The sequence below is a fragment of the Priapulus caudatus genome, unplaced genomic scaffold (genome assembly GCF_000485595.1).
Source record: "Priapulus caudatus unplaced genomic scaffold, Priapulus_caudatus-5.0.1 Scaffold869, whole genome shotgun sequence".
Taxonomy (NCBI): Eukaryota; Metazoa; Priapulida; class Priapulimorpha; order Priapulimorphida; family Priapulidae; genus Priapulus; species Priapulus caudatus.
In genome coordinates this window covers 1,021-18,504 of record NW_014577930.1, presented here as the reverse complement: position 1 = coordinate 18,504, position 17,484 = coordinate 1,021, and the positions used below count along the sequence as shown (strand labels likewise).

Here is a 17,484-nt window from a genome sequence, read left to right as displayed (position 1 = left end):
TCCAGCGAAAAATTCGGCCAGGGGTGACAACATTGACTCGTGTCCAGGCCACAGCCGTGACACACTTGACTCGTGTCATGCCAGGGGTGACCTCACGGTTGGACCATGTTGATCCATTGTGTCATGCCGAGGGGTCGACAACATTGACTTCGTGTGCAGGCCAGGGGTACACCCGTGTCTCGTTCAGGCCAGGGTGATCAATGTTGACTTGTGTCAGTGCACACCGATGGTGACACTCGTTGACGGACACAAAGTGTATTTAATGTCGTCTACGAATTAAACCTACATTTTTAACGTCGTAAAAATATCATTGCCTTCTGAAGTGTAAAATCGTGTGCAATAAGCCATAGGCATTCCGGCAGAGCTTCAGAATAGTGATGATTATTTAGATGCTGCACTGCTAAGCACCGAGTTTGCTGCTTTCGCCCCTGAAAGCAGATAATTGGAGCAAGCTCTACTCTGTAGGGGTCTCAGCTCGACGTAGTAATCCCTGCCTAATTTTGGAGCATGGTCCTGTAGAACGTCGTCCTTGCATGTCGACGCAGCAAGACGGCAGCACCTGTCGATGCATCAGCTCCATCTGCAAGCACACCTGGTGGCACAGACGTGGCGCATCTGTTTAGGACTGTCATCAAATACGCCTCTCATTGATAACTATCGGCGATGGACTTTGCATCCGATATCGATATCGAAAATAAATCTGAAAAATAGCGATGTCCGATACGTAATATTCTAAAGCAATATAAGAGTTGGATCTTTTTCTGGTAAGAGTGTACTTATTACTTTTTGTGGCTAAAAATGTAGCCTAGGCGAAGCATCGTAGCATTTTGAAATGAGCACTCGCCATTTCGGAAGTAGTGGCGGGGCATGCAACAGAGACAATCAATAACTGTGGTATTCTAGTGTGTTCTGATGGCGTATCCTGTCCTCACTGATTTCTCTATATAAAATCTGTCTACCGATTAAAGCATGTCTGCTGCTCCCATGCGCGCAACGCTAGGTCAATCTGGTTGAATTCAGGGTTAAATTATACTTCGCCATAGTTCATTTAAGCAGCAGCGATGTTAATAAAATGCATAGTTAAATTTGCATTATGTATGAGTGTTCTGTACTTTCACGGCTCTGTATCATATTTCGGTAGTATTGGCAGGGGTTCGAATAGAGTTTATTATGGTATCCCCACCAGTCGATTACATCATTAAATCAATCGGTATCGAATCGGTATAGAAATATCTAAAAAAACATATCAATAAATTCGAATCGAAATATTTGAATACGCAATGACCGCCCCTACCATCTGTTAGGCACACTGAGACCTGCATACCAATCTTCTCCCAATCATCCGCCTTCCTCCATCACACCCTACCTCTCTTATCGGCTATGCAGTTCCCCATCTCCCTGCCTTCTTCCCTCAGACCCATCCTTCCCCGCACTACTTCTAACCCCTAGCTGTCTCTACCGTCCCTATCACCCTGCCATCCCCTCCTCCCCACCTACCCGATCCACTACACTCTCTCATCTACCACCCCCCCCCCCTACGTGGCATCTCCATTCCTCTCTCTGCTACTGCTTCCTGATTCTTTCATGGAGCCTTCGCGGGTCGCGGCTGCTGTAGATGGGGCGTCTCCGTTGAGCGTGCCGTGAACGCGCGCTGTGCGCTGCCTGAGCAAGGCCGGCATAGGAATCGACATCACTGAACCACAGCTCAGCCACGGTTGTGTCTTTCCGGACGTCGCGCTGAGGATGAGGCGTGTGGCAACGCCCTGCAGCTTGCTTCACGGCCATTCGAGATCTTCGGTCTTGCGTGTCTGATGAGTGTGCCCTACGTCCAGGGATGCAGTAGTTCCACTCTCACCACTGCCGTGCAGACACGATAGGTCTGGTCATGCAGTGATGCGACGAACATCATGTGGGCAATGCTATGAGTAATATCGAAGAGTGAATAATATAGAATATTATACACTATAGAGCTATAGCTAATACGATATTTATTTACAACTCCTGGTATATCACTGTGCAAATGGTTTGGTAAAATATCTTGCAAAGGCAATTGTATAATAACAGTGCAATGGTATGATATCATATCCATGGTCATGGATACATAACTATTGAAATCATAATGGCGATGTATAAATTCTCTTATTTTACACATTTAACAAAAAATCGGGTTCTACTCCCTTTTTTTAGTCTCGTGATCTCCAATTTCCACATCGAGATTGTCTCACGTTCCCAGAATTTCATAAAGAAAAAACAAATGTTTTCTCACGAAGATGGCACCACCGTCATCATCAAATTTCGAGATCCGGCGTGCGACTCAGGCTGAAGCAAGGCGATGTCGTTGCGCACGATGTCGTACGCAGTGCATGACGAGGTTGCTGGCGTCGTCAGCTGAGGCTGTGAGACGCGCTCTCCACGGCGGCCCCGCGGTGAGTAAAGTGCAGCGTGATTCAGGTACTGGCAGGCGACAAACATTCTGTGATCTCGTACACCTCAGTGACAGGTCAGCGCGGCGACAGACGACGATTGCGAGGGAAGCTGGCACTGCGTCGCGCTCCCCTGTCTCCTGTACAAGGCCAGCAGTCAAGTGAGCGACGCAAGTTAGAACGCTGGCCTACTAAGACCTAGCTGACAGCTAAACTCGACAAAGCTTATTCTGCTGCAGCAGCAGCAAGGAAGCAAGGTTAGCACGCTGGCTACTAGACTACGTGAACTACTGACAAGCTTATCTGCAAGGCAGCAGCAAGGAACAAGGTTAGAACGCTGGCTACTTAGACTACTGAAGCATGCTTACTGACAAGCTTATTCTGGTCACAGCAGTGGAGGAACCAAGTGTAGACACGTCTGGGCTACTAACTACTATGACAACTCAACTGACAACTTTATTTCTGCAGCTCAGCAGCAAGGAAGCAAGTTAGAACGGCTGGAACTAGATGCTACTGACAATACTGACAAGCCTTATTCTGGGCAGCAAGCAGCAGGAACAAGGTAGAACCTGGCTACATAGCTACTGACAACTATCTGACAAGCTTATTCCTGCAGCAGTGAGGAAGCAGGTAGAAGCTGCGCTAGCTAGACTACTGACAGCTAACTGACAGCTTATTCTGCAGCAGTTCAGGAAGCAGGGTAGAACGCCTGGCTACCTAGACTAACTGAGAACTAGCTGACAAGCTTATTCTGCAGCAGCAGGCAAGAAGCAAGGTTAGAACTCTTGGTTACTAGAGTACTGACAACTACTGACTAGCTTATCTGCAGCAGCAGTGAGGAAGCAGGGTCTAGAAGCTGGCTACTAGACTCTGACAACTACTGACAAGCTTTATTCTGCAGGCAGCAGCAAAGGAAACGCAAGGTAGATATCGCTGGGCTACTAGAACTAAATGACAACTACTGATAGCTATTCTGGCAGGTCAGGCAGTGAGGAAGCAGGGTTAGAACGCTGGCTACAGACTACTGCAACTGACTGACAACTATTGTGGGCAGCAGTGAGGACAAGGTTAGAACGGTCTGGCTACTAGACTACTGACAGCATTAGCTGACAAGCTTATTTCTGCAGCAGCAGTGAGGAAGCAAGTAGAACGGCTGGCTACTAGACTGTGACAACTGACTGACAAAGCTTATCTGTCAGCAGCAGCAAGGAAGCAAGTTAGAACGCTGATACTAGACTCTGACAACTAACTGGACAACTTAATCTGCAGCAGCAGCAAGGAAGCAAGGTTAGAACGCTGGCTACTAGACTACTGACAGACGTACTGACAGCTTATTTCTGCAGCACACGTGGAAGTGCAAGTAGAACGCTGCTACTAGACTACTGCAACTAGTGACAAGCTTATTCTGCAGCAGTGAGGAAGCAGGGTTAGAACGCTGTCTACTAGAACTACTGACAGCTACTGACAGCTATTCCTGCACAGCAACAAGGAAGCAGTTAGAAACGCGTGGCTACTAGACTACTGACAACTAACTGCAAGTATTCTGGCAATGCAGCAGTGAGGAAGCAAGTTAGAACGTGGCTAGCTAGACTACTGACAGGGCTACTGACAAGCTATTCTGTCATGCAGTGAGGAAGCAAGGTAAGAACGCTGGCTACTAGACTACTGACAGCTACTGACAAGGCTTATTCTGCCGCAGCAGCAAGAAGCAAGGTTAAACGGCCTGGCCTACTCAGACTATGACAGCACGACCAAGCTTATTCTGCGCTGCAGTGAGGAAGCTAAGGTTAGAACCTGCTACAGACTACAGTGACACAACTATCTGACAAGCTTATTCTGGCAGCAGCACAGGAAGCAAGGTTATATACGCTGGCTACTAGACTAACTTGACAACTAGCTGACGAAGCTATTCTGCAGGCAGCAGCAACAGGAAGCAAGGTTAGAACGCTGGCTACAGACTCTGATCAACTATGTGAACAATGCTGATTTCTGCAGCAGCAGTGAGGAAGGCAGGTAAACGCTGCTACTAGACACTGACAGCTACTGACAAGCGTTATTACTGCGCAGCAGTGAGGAAGTCAAGGTTAGAACGCTGGCTACTAGTACTACTGAACAACCACTTGAACAAGCTTATTCTGCAGCAGGCCGCAAAGGAAGCAAGGTTAGAAAACGCTGGCTCCCTAAGACTACTGAGAGCTACGACAAGCTTATTCTGCAGCAGCAGCCAAAGGAAGCAAAGTTAGAAACGCGGCTACTTAGACTACTGACAACTACTGACAAGCTTATCCCTGGCAGCAGTGAGGAGCAAGTTGTTAGAACGGCTGCTACTAGAACTATCGAGCAGCTACTGACAACTTATTCTGCAGCAGTGAGAAAGCAGGTTAGAAGCTGCTACTAGACTACTGGACACACTGACCAGGCTTATTCTGCAGCAGTGATGGAAGGCAAGGTTAGAACGCTGGCTACTAGACCTACTTGACAGCTACTGACAAGCATTCTGCAGCAGCACAAGGAAGCCAGGTAGAACGCGGCTACTAACTCGACAACTACTGGAACTAACTATTCTGCCAGCCACACCAAGGAAGCAAGTTAGAACGCTGCTCTAGACCATACTGACAACTACTGACAGTGAAGCTTATTCAGAGCAATTTTATTCGCCTTGACAAAGACACATCGACTGCTGTCGGCTCGAACATATCAGTAAAATTTAGATTTATGTAAAAAATGAAAACTTAGCCGCCTAACGCCATTTCTCACCTTGTAGTCTTTTCGCGTAGGTGATGATTCGCCTCAGCTAGATGCAGATGACTGCGTTAGTTTGCCTAGACCCATGTCATCACACTACCGTATGCCATCAAGCTTGTACTTATTGAGGAATGCCAAGCGCAGTTCCCGCCATCCTAAAGAAATCACGAGCCACCGCTTCTCATATAGCTGTAGCAGCCAGTAGTATATAGTATTTTTTTCACCGTGGTTATAATATTATACGAATAAATTTTATGCTTGAATAACTTCACTTCTGTCATTCCCCCACTCATATATCAGAGATGGCCTACCGCCTCTTTCACCTATCACCCCTCCGATATCACTCCCACCTGCCAGCCATCTCTCTCAAGCTCTCATCTTACTCGACATCTCCCCACGCCTCCTCTAGCACCCTCAACATTTCCCAGGATTAGCAGCTTCTACTCCTCACTTCTCACTATTGCTCAACCACTTCCCCTATATGCCAATCTAATCCTTCCTCACGTATCCCCCCATCAAACCTTTCCACTTTCCGCCACCACCCACTATCCCATCACCCACCTGTTCCTTTCCACCAGGCTACCTTTTCCCCCATCACTTCGACCTTCCCGCCATCACCCCCCACTTCCCCATCACCCCACTTCACCCCACATTCCTCCATAGGCTACCTTCCTCCATCACAACCTTGCCCCCATCACCCAACCTTCCCCCATCCCCACCCTATCCCCCATCACCCTACCTTCCCCCATTCATCTCGAACCTCCCCCATCACCCAACTTCCGCCAGCACCCCCACCTTGCCCCCATAACCCCACTTCCCTCCAGCACCGCCACCTTCCCCATCACCCACCTTCCCCCATAAAACGCTACCTTCCCCGCCATCACCCCACCTTCCCCATCACCGGCCACCTTCTCCATCACCCTAACCTTCCCCATCATCCGAACCTTCCCCCATCACCCCACCTTCCTCCATCACCCCACCTTCCCCCATCACCCCACCTTCCCCCATCACCCCACCTTCCCCCATCACCCCACCTTCCCCAGCACCCTACCTTCCTCCATCACCCTACATTCCCCCATCACCCAACCTTCCCCCATCACCCGACCTTCCCCCATCACCCACCTTCCTCCATCACCCCACCTTCCCCCAGCACCCCACCTTCCTCTGTCAACCTTCCCCCATCACCCCACCTTCCCCCAGCACCCCACCTTCCTCCATCAATCCTTCCCGCATCATCCGACCTTCCCCCATCAGTCAGCATACCTGCTGGTATTTGCGCAGCTCAGCGTGTATTGGCACGGGAACCTTGTAGTCGTCCGCCTTGTTGCTGTCTAGTAGCTGCTGCATGAAGCATCGCTGCCGAGCCTTCTGCTCTACCAGGCACGGCTTCAACTCCGGCGGATCCACTATGCCCGACTATAACACACGCAGAGAAATATCTGGGGCTGAAGTTCAAATTATCTAAATTAAATTAAATTAAATTATTAAGTTAACGTTTATCTGGGGCTGAAGTTAAAATTATTTCAGGGGAAGTAAGTGGTGTTATATATAGGTTTAAACAGTGATTTTAAATCACCACATCCAATTGGAAGGAAACCAAGGCACTTGGATGGGGTTAGCAGAATGAGGTTCAAGTCATATCATTTTCAGACAACGTCAAGCTATATAAAAATACAAGGTAACTGATTGATCAGTCGAGAATAATGAAGTATACCTAAAAAGACAAATCATAATGATTTGTTACCGAATATTTGTTTTAGTACCGACAGGTGGCGCTATTCGAGGAATAGTCGCTTGTTTCACAAAAATTCGTCGAAGTTTGTGTATTATTACTGTATATCTGTATATTTCACCGGCTTACACATTACTGAGGCAAATAGGTAAACAGTGAAGGAGTGTTAGGTGTTACTCTAATTGACAGATGGCAGGCCACGCGGGGCCAGGACATCAGAGTCAGCTACAGCAGATGCAGCAAATGTATAACATGGGTGAGCAACAACAACAGCAGCCGCCCCAGCAGCAGCAACAACAACAGCAGGTACCAACGACGACCATACAAGCACACTCTGTCGTATCGCCGGGGTTTCATAGTCCTCCACAATCACAGACTCCTGGAACCATCAGTCAATCAGGTACGTTTTATTATTATTTAATTATTTATAACTAAATTCTTTTTATATTAAAATATCTGTATACCAATGTCAATGACTAGGTTCCATTAAAAAATTAACCAGAATAATAAGTCGTAATTGACATATTTTGATGTTCCACCCATAAAAGTTTCACAAGCAATCTTATTCGAAATTTTAAACAAAATGTAAAATATCTTTGTGTAAGTGGTCGCGTATTAACTATTATATCACACTGCGACCGCAGCATAAATATCATGCCCTGCCATCCCACCGTGTTCGCAGGCGACGGCGCAGCGGCCGCGGGCCGGCAGGCGGCAGCACCGCAGGCATCGGCGTCGCCCGCGCACAACACGGCGTGGCTGTGTCGCATGGGCCAGGAGATGGTCCAGGACATCGTCACGCGCACGCACGAGATCTTCCAGCTGCTGCGCACGATGCAGCTGCCGACGGGCTCCGACACCGTGCGCAGCCAGCAGGCGCAGGAGCGGCTCGCCAAGCTGAAGCCCGAGCAGCTGAAGCAGGTGAGCCTGTACTTTCGCAAGCTGCGCGCGATCTATGACAAGTGCAACGAGCAGGCCGACTTCACGGACATCGAGACGTTCGTGCCGCTGCGCGACGAGGAGCAGCAGCGGCCCGAGGAGCGGCCGGTCAGCGACATCGTCAAGTACCAGAGCGAGGACTACAAGGAGATCGTCGCTCAGCTGACTGCCAAGAATCGACAGATCAAGGAGGTGATCAACTATCTGCGAGACATCATCTGGGAGATTAACACGATGCTGGCGACGCGCAAGTGGCTGGATTAGCCGGATTACGCGTGCTGGATTAGTGAACATTGTAAGGAGGGATTAACACGATGCTGGCGACATGGAAGTGGCTGGATTAGCCAGGATTATGCTCACTAGATTAGTGGTGAATTATGCTCGCTGGATTAGTGAACAGTTTAGCGAGAGGGATAAAGACTATGCCGGTGACAAGCAAGTTGCTATTAACTGGATTATGCTTGCCGATTAAGTGGTTTGAATGGATGATGCTCACTGGATTAGTGAACAGTTTAGCGAGAGGGATAAAGACTATGCCGGTGACAAGCAAGTTGCTATTAAATGGATTATACTTACTGGATTCGTGAACAGTTTAGTGAGGGATAAGTTAGCAAAGCGGAAGTCGCTGGGTTAACATTTAATCATGATCATTAAATTATGGAGCAATCTTGGCGGTATACAAACATGTCGGCAACAAGGATTATGTGAGATCGGCTGGATATGGGTTGGTGGGTTATATATGTACAGGATTTCTACTGCTGTCTTGTAAATACTTTGTTTACTCTGTAATGACATTGTATGTACAATTATGTTCTCATTTGTGAAAATATAGAAACTTTGTCAATATAAATCAATGCAGTGTCTGTGTGAGTGTGTGCATGCATGCGTGTGATACATCAAACAATACATCTTCAATGCATTTCATGATTGTAGCATAACCATCATTACAAGAATCTCGACGTTCCTGTCTTGAATCCTTTATTAGCTCAAGCTTCTCTTCCCGTGTTCTCCTAATAATTATATCCAGGTTTCTATGATGTTTCTCCAGTACTTGGATTCAGTCTCCCTTTGGTTGTTTGTTGTTAATTAGTGTTCTTTCGCTAATTAAATCAACCTTTTATGTATTCTTTTACGTTCTTTAGCCTCTTATCTTTAAGGATACTCTCCACGTTGTGCATGAAATTTCATTGATTTTTCGTTTTCAACTTTATTCGATGGCTAACATTATGTGCCACCTGTGTACATGCTCATTTCTCCATATAACGGTACATGTGAACCGTCAGAGCGTTTTTGCTTGCCCGCGTACATGTGTAGTAAGCAGCGGCTGACGTCAGAGACATGATACAACCACGATATTAACTTAGCCAGTATCATTCAGCGTCAACCCTGCTACAGCTGTCATTACATGTATTGATGTACATTCATGTACATCTGCTAGTGATCCAACAAGTATCCCACGCCCAAAATAGTTCTAACACCTGGCAACACACCTTAGTGTAGTGCAGTACACAGCGCGTTTGTTGACATATTAGCTTTGTGACATCAGGATGAGCGGAGTTCGCGCGTTCTGCGATGGTAACCTCAAAATTTCTCAGAATTTCTCAAGGTGCATGGAACATTTTACCAATTTAGTGGTGTCAGTTAGTCATGGATATGTCGCAGTAAGTACTAACAATAGATATATCACATACGTTCACCCATTTTGCACAGAGGCGGTCACTCATTGTGAAAAATAGAAAAACCCTCATTTCTCCGTTTCGATTTCTGACATAGTAGCCGATGTATAAATGGATATTTCTGTATAAATGGCACAAATATTGTATTCTCACTCTTTCTGGTAGTTGAGAAATATCCAAAATACCATTTTTACATAAAAATTCAAAATTTGTGTGGTAACATAATTAGGTGCTGGAAATTTGATGAAATTTTTTTGGCTTGACCATAGAGATATATCTCCTCTATAAATAAAACAAGTGATTGATTCGATTCATTTTCCAATAAACGTTTAATCTTCACTAGAGCAATACCCGTGCACAACGTGGAGAGTATCCTTAAGTAATCACATGGAAATCCCACTTCTGTTTCAATTATTAAATCTAGCCTCTAGTGTTGCCACGTAGTATTTGAGCCAACCATTTGTGTGTTCTCTCAGTAATCAACCCCTCGCCCATGAGTGTTTCCATAGCAAATAGATCATCCTTCACCAGTGTCGTCCAATGTGTTACGTACCGTTTGCATGGCATCTGTACCATCCGCAGTTAAGCTGAATTGGCCATCATCCACTTAAAGAGATGGATGCGTGAATAGAAAGAATGCAGGCCTGCCATCCACTTAAAGAGATGGATGCGTGAATAGAAAGAATGCAGGCCTGCCATCCACTTAAAGAGATGGATGCGTGAATAGAAAGAATGCAGGCCTGCCATCCACTTAAAGAGATGGATGCGTGAATAGAAAGAATGCAGGCCTGCCATCCACTTAAAGAGATGGATGAGTGAATAGAAAGAATGCAGGCCTGCCATCCACTTAAAGAGATGGATGAGTGAATAGAATGCAAGCCTGCCATTAGCTTACCTCGAGTGGCATGAGACGTATGAGAGAAGCAAAGCACTGTGTGGCCATCAGCCGAATGTTCTCGTTGTGGTCACTGATGCGGCCCAGCACGGGCAGCACCAGCAACACGATGTAAGGCACTATTTCAAAGTCCAGCAGTTCGATCACATCTGGCAACGGCGTTCAGGAAACACTGTCTATATCGTCATCGTTACTTTTACCACGTTGTCAGTGTTACAGACACTAAAACACTAGCAGATCTTCTTGCAGATTTTCTGAGTGGCAAGGCCTTCACAAATTGCCAACATTATTTGCTGAGAACTTCATGTACCATACACAATGAATAATCATCATTATATTAATATAACATAATATTCCTTTCATCATGAATCATGAATATTATCATCATATATTAGCTAATATATCATCAGAAGGTACGCTTATCATCATAAAATCAACGTATAGGGGCGTGATTGTATAAGGGCGTGATCGTACAAGGGCGTGTAACGGTATAATGGCATGGCCCTATAATGGCATGGCCCTATAAGGGCATGGCCCTATAAGCATGTGGTCGTATAAGGGCGTGATCATATAAGGGTGTGATCATATAAGGGCGTGGTCGTATAATGGCATGGCCCTATAAGGGCATGGCCCTATAAGCATGTGGTCGTATAAGGGCGTGATCGTATAAAGGATACTCGCCAGCGCTTCCACGGCGCCCTGTCGACAGACGTCGCTGTCCGTCGCGCCCAGCAGAGGCAGCACCTGCTCCAGCACGACCGTCATGGCGGGCAGGCCGCAGACCTTTGCGAGCATGGCGAGGCAGCGTGCGGCGCGGTGCCGCACCGCCGTGAAGCGATCGCGCAGGCAGTCGCACACGCGTAGGCTCAGTCCCAGCAGCTGCGCACACACACCGAAACCACACTCATTACTACACATCACCAGGCTCCCACCACTACCTTACATACTACAATACACAATCTATTATCCGAAATTCTGAAAACCGAAAAGCTCCGAAAACCGAAAGTTTTTTCGTGGAGGTCGTCTGCACACCAAAGCTCGCGTTTGGCGCCAAAACTGGACCCGACGAATATTAATGTGTTTGCCACTACTCGTACATATTGTACTGTACCGCTACATCACTTGGCCTCTTGAAAACTTGGGTTTTAGTACTGGCTAGTTGCAGGATATACGGTATGTATATATGTACTGTACTACCATTCCGAATTCTGAAACGTGTCTGGTCCCAAGGGTTTCAAATAATAGATTGTGTACTGTAATTACATTACATACACTCCTACCTTACACGATTAGTAATCACCGAGTACAGTGAAAATTGTATGTAAGGGTGTAAAAGGGAAATGCAAAGTGTCCTTTATGAACCCGTGTTTATTCTGTAGTGGTGAGTGCTAACGCTAAAAGAGGTTTGGCTGTGTAACCTCTTGTTTTTAAAAGAAGCAGTTTTTCGAGTAAGATCTCACACATTGGCTCAGCCCTATTACGTTATTTGCCTTATTACACCTTAGATGTTAAATGTGGCGTTTGGTCAGCGATCGCTTGTAACAACTTTTCTGTTATGATGTCACATCGTGGAAGACTGATCAAAGTCTTCGTGTCACATATGGCACACTGTGACAAGTTTTTCACTGACATTCATCTAAGATGAGGCAATTACTTTGTCATGTAGCTGTGGATGGAGGGCAGGTCCCACAGTCTCCAGTACATGTAGAGAGTTTGCAAGCTCGCGTGCTTGTTCCTCACCACCTGAAAGCCCATTCTGACTGGACGATGCTGCCACCTGATGGAAATAAAATGCAAACAGTTGCACACCTTGCTATATGTTAACCATATATTTGAAATCCACGATGACTTTGCATAGACAGTCTACATATAATGCGTAAGCATCCTAAATCTGAAATAACTTTTTATCTAAAGCAAGTTACCTGAGTGAGTGAGCAATGGTTGATAGCTTCCCATAGAACGGGAAGCTTATCAAAGAGGGCAGCACCGAAATACTGAGCCATGGAGGAGAGTCCGAATTGTGCTCCACGGCGCTGAGTAGCCATTTGTTTCTGCTGCAGTCACAAATACATGGCTGAGAACCTACACCAGCTCAGTGGCAACACAGCAATGTCACACAGATAGCACAGACAGTGGACCTACTCATGCAATTCACACACCAATCAATATTGCAATTAAACACTCTAAAAACAATGCTTAGTACAATAGATATATCACATACGTTCACCCATTTTGCACACAGGCGGTCACTCATTGTGAAAAATAGAAAAACCCTCATTTCTCCGTTTCGATTTCTGACATAGTAGCCGATGTATAAATGGATATTTCTCTGTGATTACAACTCGGATTAATTTAATTTTACACTCGTTTTAATGGTAACATATTGTGGTAAAGAAGTGCGTTGGGGATTGTTATTAAGTGCCGTACTTTATTAGTTATGCCTCTTTATTCACTAAAATTTTCTATTTTAACACAACTTGTTTTTTCCAGTCTTCTCGGTAAATATGAAAATTAAAGAAAAATCCTGACGCACTATTTTGGTCCATATTGTGCTAAACACGTGGCAAAAATTTTGTATTCTCACTCTTTCTGGTAGTTGAGAAATATCCAAAATACCATTTTTACATGAAAATTCAAAATTTGTGTGGTAACATAATTAGGTGCTGGAAATTTCCTAAAAAATTTTTGGCTTGACCATAGAGATATATCTCCTCTATAAATAAAACAAGTGATTGATTCGATTCATTTGCCAATAAACGTTTAATCTTCACTAGAGCATTACCCGTGCACAACGTGGAGAGTATCCTTAAGTAATCACATGGAAATCCCACTTCTGTTTCAATTATTAAATCTAGCCTCTAGTGTTGCCACGTAGTATTTGAGCCAACCTTTTGTGTGTTCTCCCAGTAATCAACCCCTCGCCCATGAGTGTTTCCATAGCAAATAGATCATCCTTCACCAGTGTCGTCCAATGTGTTACGTACCGTTTGCATGGCATCTGTACCATTTGCAGTTAAGCTGAATTGGCCATCATCCACTTAAAGAGATGGATGTGTTTACAATGTAATCTAGCAATGAATACTTGCGATGAATATAATATAGCAGCACCACGTTTACAATAGCAGGAACCTATGTATATTGATTGCACCTATGTACCTGGAGTATACCTATACGTTTGTGGTAGTACTGATAATTTATACGAAAGTTAGTATGTGAGATGTAAGGTGCTACAAATACACACAACAAGCGAGCGGAAGTTTATTAAATTTGTAGATATGTACAATAAACATACTACTACACTACTGATACAAAGAATGCATCCAATGAGTGACTACGTGTTAGTATCTTATTGTACGCTATAGCAACTACTATAATACACTAAAATACTACTACTGATGCCTACTATTATAACTACTATGATACCACAAATGGCAGCAAGTAGCGTATGGTACAGTTACAGACACACACACACACACACACAGCTACGTCTATGAGCAATAGTAGCGGTACCCCGTGTAGCTAGCGTCGAGCTCAGCATTGTTCTTGGTGAGAGTGGCAACCAGGTCCTTTGCCTCGGCCTGCATGCGCGTGAACAACGGCGCTATCTCGTCAAAGTACACAGACTCGTTAACGCTCTCACGCAGCTTCACAGTGATGGCGTCCGGCAATGTCAGCGTCTGCCGAGACAAGTGAACAGCGGTGTCAGACAGCAGCTGCGTGACGACGGTAACGCAAATTCTGGTAGAGCCGTGCAATTAAGCATGTTCGGACAGTGTGGGCATAGCCATAGCACATAGCCATTGCTCCCATAGCATCGCCTGGGGAGTTTACACCTCTAGCATCTTCCTCCTCTTATGCCCGAGTACCTCCAAGTTAGACGGTTGCTACACTGCATGTCTATACACAAACGAAACTCTTACCAGTGCAACAGGGATGCCAGAAGGGCTCTATAAATTACTCACTGCTCTATATGGAATATCCAGATAGAGCATTGTGCATCTTGTGTGACCTCATTGGACCACCATACTGGTCAGCCCTAAAGTTCTTAGCAGGGGTTAATAATGAGGAAGTTAGACATCATTCCAACACTCATTGTTATATTTAAAAAAATGATCACGATAAACCCGATTCTCAGTCGAACAAGATGGCGGCCTGGTGACCTGACCTGCTAGCATTGCGATGATGGGATAATGCGCTACGCAGTTACTATGCATAGATCCGTGGACTTACCGCATCTGCTTGCGACCACTCGGAGACGAGCAGGGCCGTGCACAGTCTCTGCGTCGCCGACTTAGAGTTGAGGTGAAAGCAGATGAGTTTGCAGAAACCCTCAAGGGGAGTCTCCACTCCCTCCGGATAGCTGGCCTGCGGAGCTGTCACTATCATAGCTAGCTTACCCAGGCATCTGAGGCAGACGGTGAGACAGACATGATACACGAGACGCAGTCGAGACAGGAAGCGGTGACCGAGACACCCGAGGCAGGGGTTATCTCAGATGTGAGGTACGAGATAGCGTAGGAACAAAGTGAAGAACTCAGTTCATTCAGAGACATCGCTCCATCAAATATAGATCTCACATTGCTTGCCCAGAAACTAGAAACGAATGGAGGCGATACAGGATATGGGTTTTCAAAATGGGGTTAACGTCAATATTGCTCTTCCCCCTCGTCACGTAACGACCGTAACACAGTGCTTTTATTTCGGCATATCTCTACGCATGAATCAAACGTCAGTAACTCTTCGTGACCCCACCACACAGTTCACAGCCGACGCGACTCAACCGTCTCAACGACTGCGTCAGCGTCAACTTGCGACCTCACGTACTTTGCGGCGTACGATCGCGCTCGCACCACGCCCGCGTCGTGGTCAGTAGGCGACGCGGTCAGGGTGAGCTTCCCACCAATGTAATCCCGGTCATCTTCTACGGCCACCACCGGATCCGCCGCTGTGGGTTTCACCTTCCCTGACCTCTCCTGCAGAAATGCAGCACATGCTGAATTATAACTAAATAATCATTAATAAATAATAAATAATTTTTCAATAATAAATTAATATATTCCTTAAATAATCGGTGAGGCACACATTGGTTATATTTTGCGGTAACTGCGACATGACTATTCAATTCTCGTCGCTTTCATAAAATTATTTACAGACAACTTTCACGGTGATAAACCTGCTGCCACCACCTTTTCCCCATTACATACTGCCTTGGTAGCATCTATAGCTTACACGTATCAACGGTCAGTCTCTTAGCTGTATATTGCTCTGTGCAGTGTACAAGCTTGTGAACAAGCGCTACTACCTTCACTGCCGTCACACACCACGTACTGCCTCAATAGCATCTATAGTTTACACGTATCAACGGTCAGTCTATTAGCTGTATATATAGTGTGGCGCGACTGGTTACTCACAGGTTGTGTGCGCGCGACAATCACGAGGCTGTGATCGATCGCTACCTTCGCCGGCTGCATCATCAGACACAGCCAGACGTTGATCCACGGACACGCGGCCGCCGCCACCGCCTCCTGTGGCGCCCTCTCGAGGACTGCACACCATGTCTAAAACGTGCGACGAAATACACGATATACGTTATATGTGTATATACTCACGTCACATACGGGAGGGCGCGTGGCGAAAAACACGCACTACAATATTCAAGACATCACTACATTTCTTTAGCTCGTCAAAAACACGAACAGTGTATTGAATGAAAGACGAAATACGATATTATGATCATCATTTTTTTCCCCTACCTGGTAAACAATGTGGAGAATCTCTTGGTTGGATTCGACAATGCAGCGTTGAAAGAGAGTTCTCAACGCTTCCTGAAGGACCTGTGGAAGCCAGATGAACATTACAGATTACAGAACATCATACATTCTATTATGCATTAAAGTGTAAAATATTAAACTTTACAAATATGCAAAATGTAAATTGTCACGCCTCCTACATTCCTTGCTTGCCGATGATAGCCGATCTTCATCCTCACACACAACGTGCTCACATCATACCTGTTCATCAACGACTTCTTCCACAATGTTTGCATCCACATTGATAGTGCCGCCTTTCTTGTAGCGTCGCGGCGCAAGTTTATCACATGCCTGAACGAAAAAAATCGTACAAAGTAAATCTGGATGAAACGCATTTCTAAAATCGTAATAATTGTTATGTCTAATATTGGCAAGTATAAATAAATACTTGGCACGATACCTGAATTTTTGCTATGAAAGTCATTCGAGTCACCACAACCTTAACTGGAAAATCGAGTTTTCGATAGAAGCAGTTTTACGAGAAGAGAATAAATGCAGACGGGAAACCTTTTGTTGTTTGACGAGCGTAAGAATGCCACAGAATCTGTCGCTCACTATAGAGGGCAGCACCAGCGTTGGCGTCTGTGAACCCGACTCACTCGTATCTGAAATTATATTGTGAAATCACATCGATCGACCGATGATAGCAGACATGCACATTATACACGCCATGGCTGCGTCGACAATGAGATCTAGTAACTCGCTTACATTCGCAGCGACAGCCGCATCCGAACACACGACTAGTAGTCGCAAAGCTAGCAGAACGTGTGCTACTCGCAGCAAGTAGTCATGTTTCAGCAAGCAGGGATACGGAAGGAAGCAGCCACGCTTATGTCAGCAAGAATTTGTGTCCGCAAGAGCGCACGCTCAGAGACGCCGCTTGTCGTTCCTTGTCGCCAAAACATCACGCGCTATCAGTTGCTTCCAGTTGCATGACCGACATAAGTGTGGCTACAGTTATAGGTGCATAAGTTACGTGTGCATAGATTATGTGTGCATAGGTTACGTGTGCACATATTATGTGGGCATAAGTTACATGGGCATAGGTTACGTGAGCATACGTTACGTGTGCATAGGTTACGTGTGCATAGATTACGTGTGCATAGGTTACGTGTGCATAGGTTACGTGTGCATAGGTTACGTGCGCATAGGTTACATGTGCATAGGTTACGTGTGCATACGTTACGTGTGCATAGGTTACGTGTGCATAGGTTACGTGTGCATAGGTTACGTGTGCATAGGTTACGTGTGCATAGGTTACGTG

General features: G+C 45.8%; 3 protein-coding genes across 4 annotated transcripts in view; 1 reads left to right on the top strand and 2 right to left on the bottom strand.

Moving 5' to 3' along the window:
• Positions 1-16,823, bottom strand: part of LOC106814081 (TATA-binding protein-associated factor 172-like) — a 34,992-nt gene extending 18,169 nt beyond the window's left edge. For both annotated transcript variants that reach the window (XM_014818358.1, XM_014818357.1), the window contains exons 1-7: positions 16,728-16,823; positions 16,422-16,511; positions 12,333-12,464; positions 12,065-12,187; positions 11,088-11,289; positions 10,411-10,559; positions 6,432-6,584 (exon numbers count right to left, since the gene is read on the bottom strand). In XM_014818358.1, coding sequence (XP_014673844.1) covers positions 6,432-6,584; positions 10,411-10,559; positions 11,088-11,289; positions 12,065-12,187; positions 12,333-12,455 — 750 coding nt within the window. In that variant the 5' untranslated portion in view covers positions 12,456-12,464; positions 16,422-16,511; positions 16,728-16,823. The remainder of the gene's footprint in view (positions 1-6,431; positions 6,585-10,410; positions 10,560-11,087; positions 11,290-12,064; positions 12,188-12,332; positions 12,465-16,421; positions 16,512-16,727) is intronic.
• On the top strand, positions 6,860-8,968 carry LOC106814083 (mediator of RNA polymerase II transcription subunit 30-like). Its single transcript, XM_014818359.1, has 2 exons — positions 6,860-7,300; positions 7,583-8,968. Exons 1-2 carry the CDS (start codon positions 7,090-7,092, stop codon positions 8,101-8,103), a joined length of 732 nt encoding a protein of 243 aa, XP_014673845.1. The 5' UTR covers positions 6,860-7,089; the 3' UTR covers positions 8,104-8,968.
• LOC106814078 (TATA-binding protein-associated factor 172-like) lies at positions 13,899-16,511 on the bottom strand (the record flags this gene model as incomplete). The annotated part of the gene is made up of 6 exons (XM_014818354.1): positions 13,899-14,087; positions 14,641-14,815; positions 15,235-15,383; positions 15,822-15,968; positions 16,164-16,244; positions 16,422-16,511. Coding segments are annotated over 6 exons (831 nt in total), but the record flags the coding sequence as incomplete, so codon positions are not given.
• Positions 16,824-17,484: the final 661 nt, after the last annotated feature.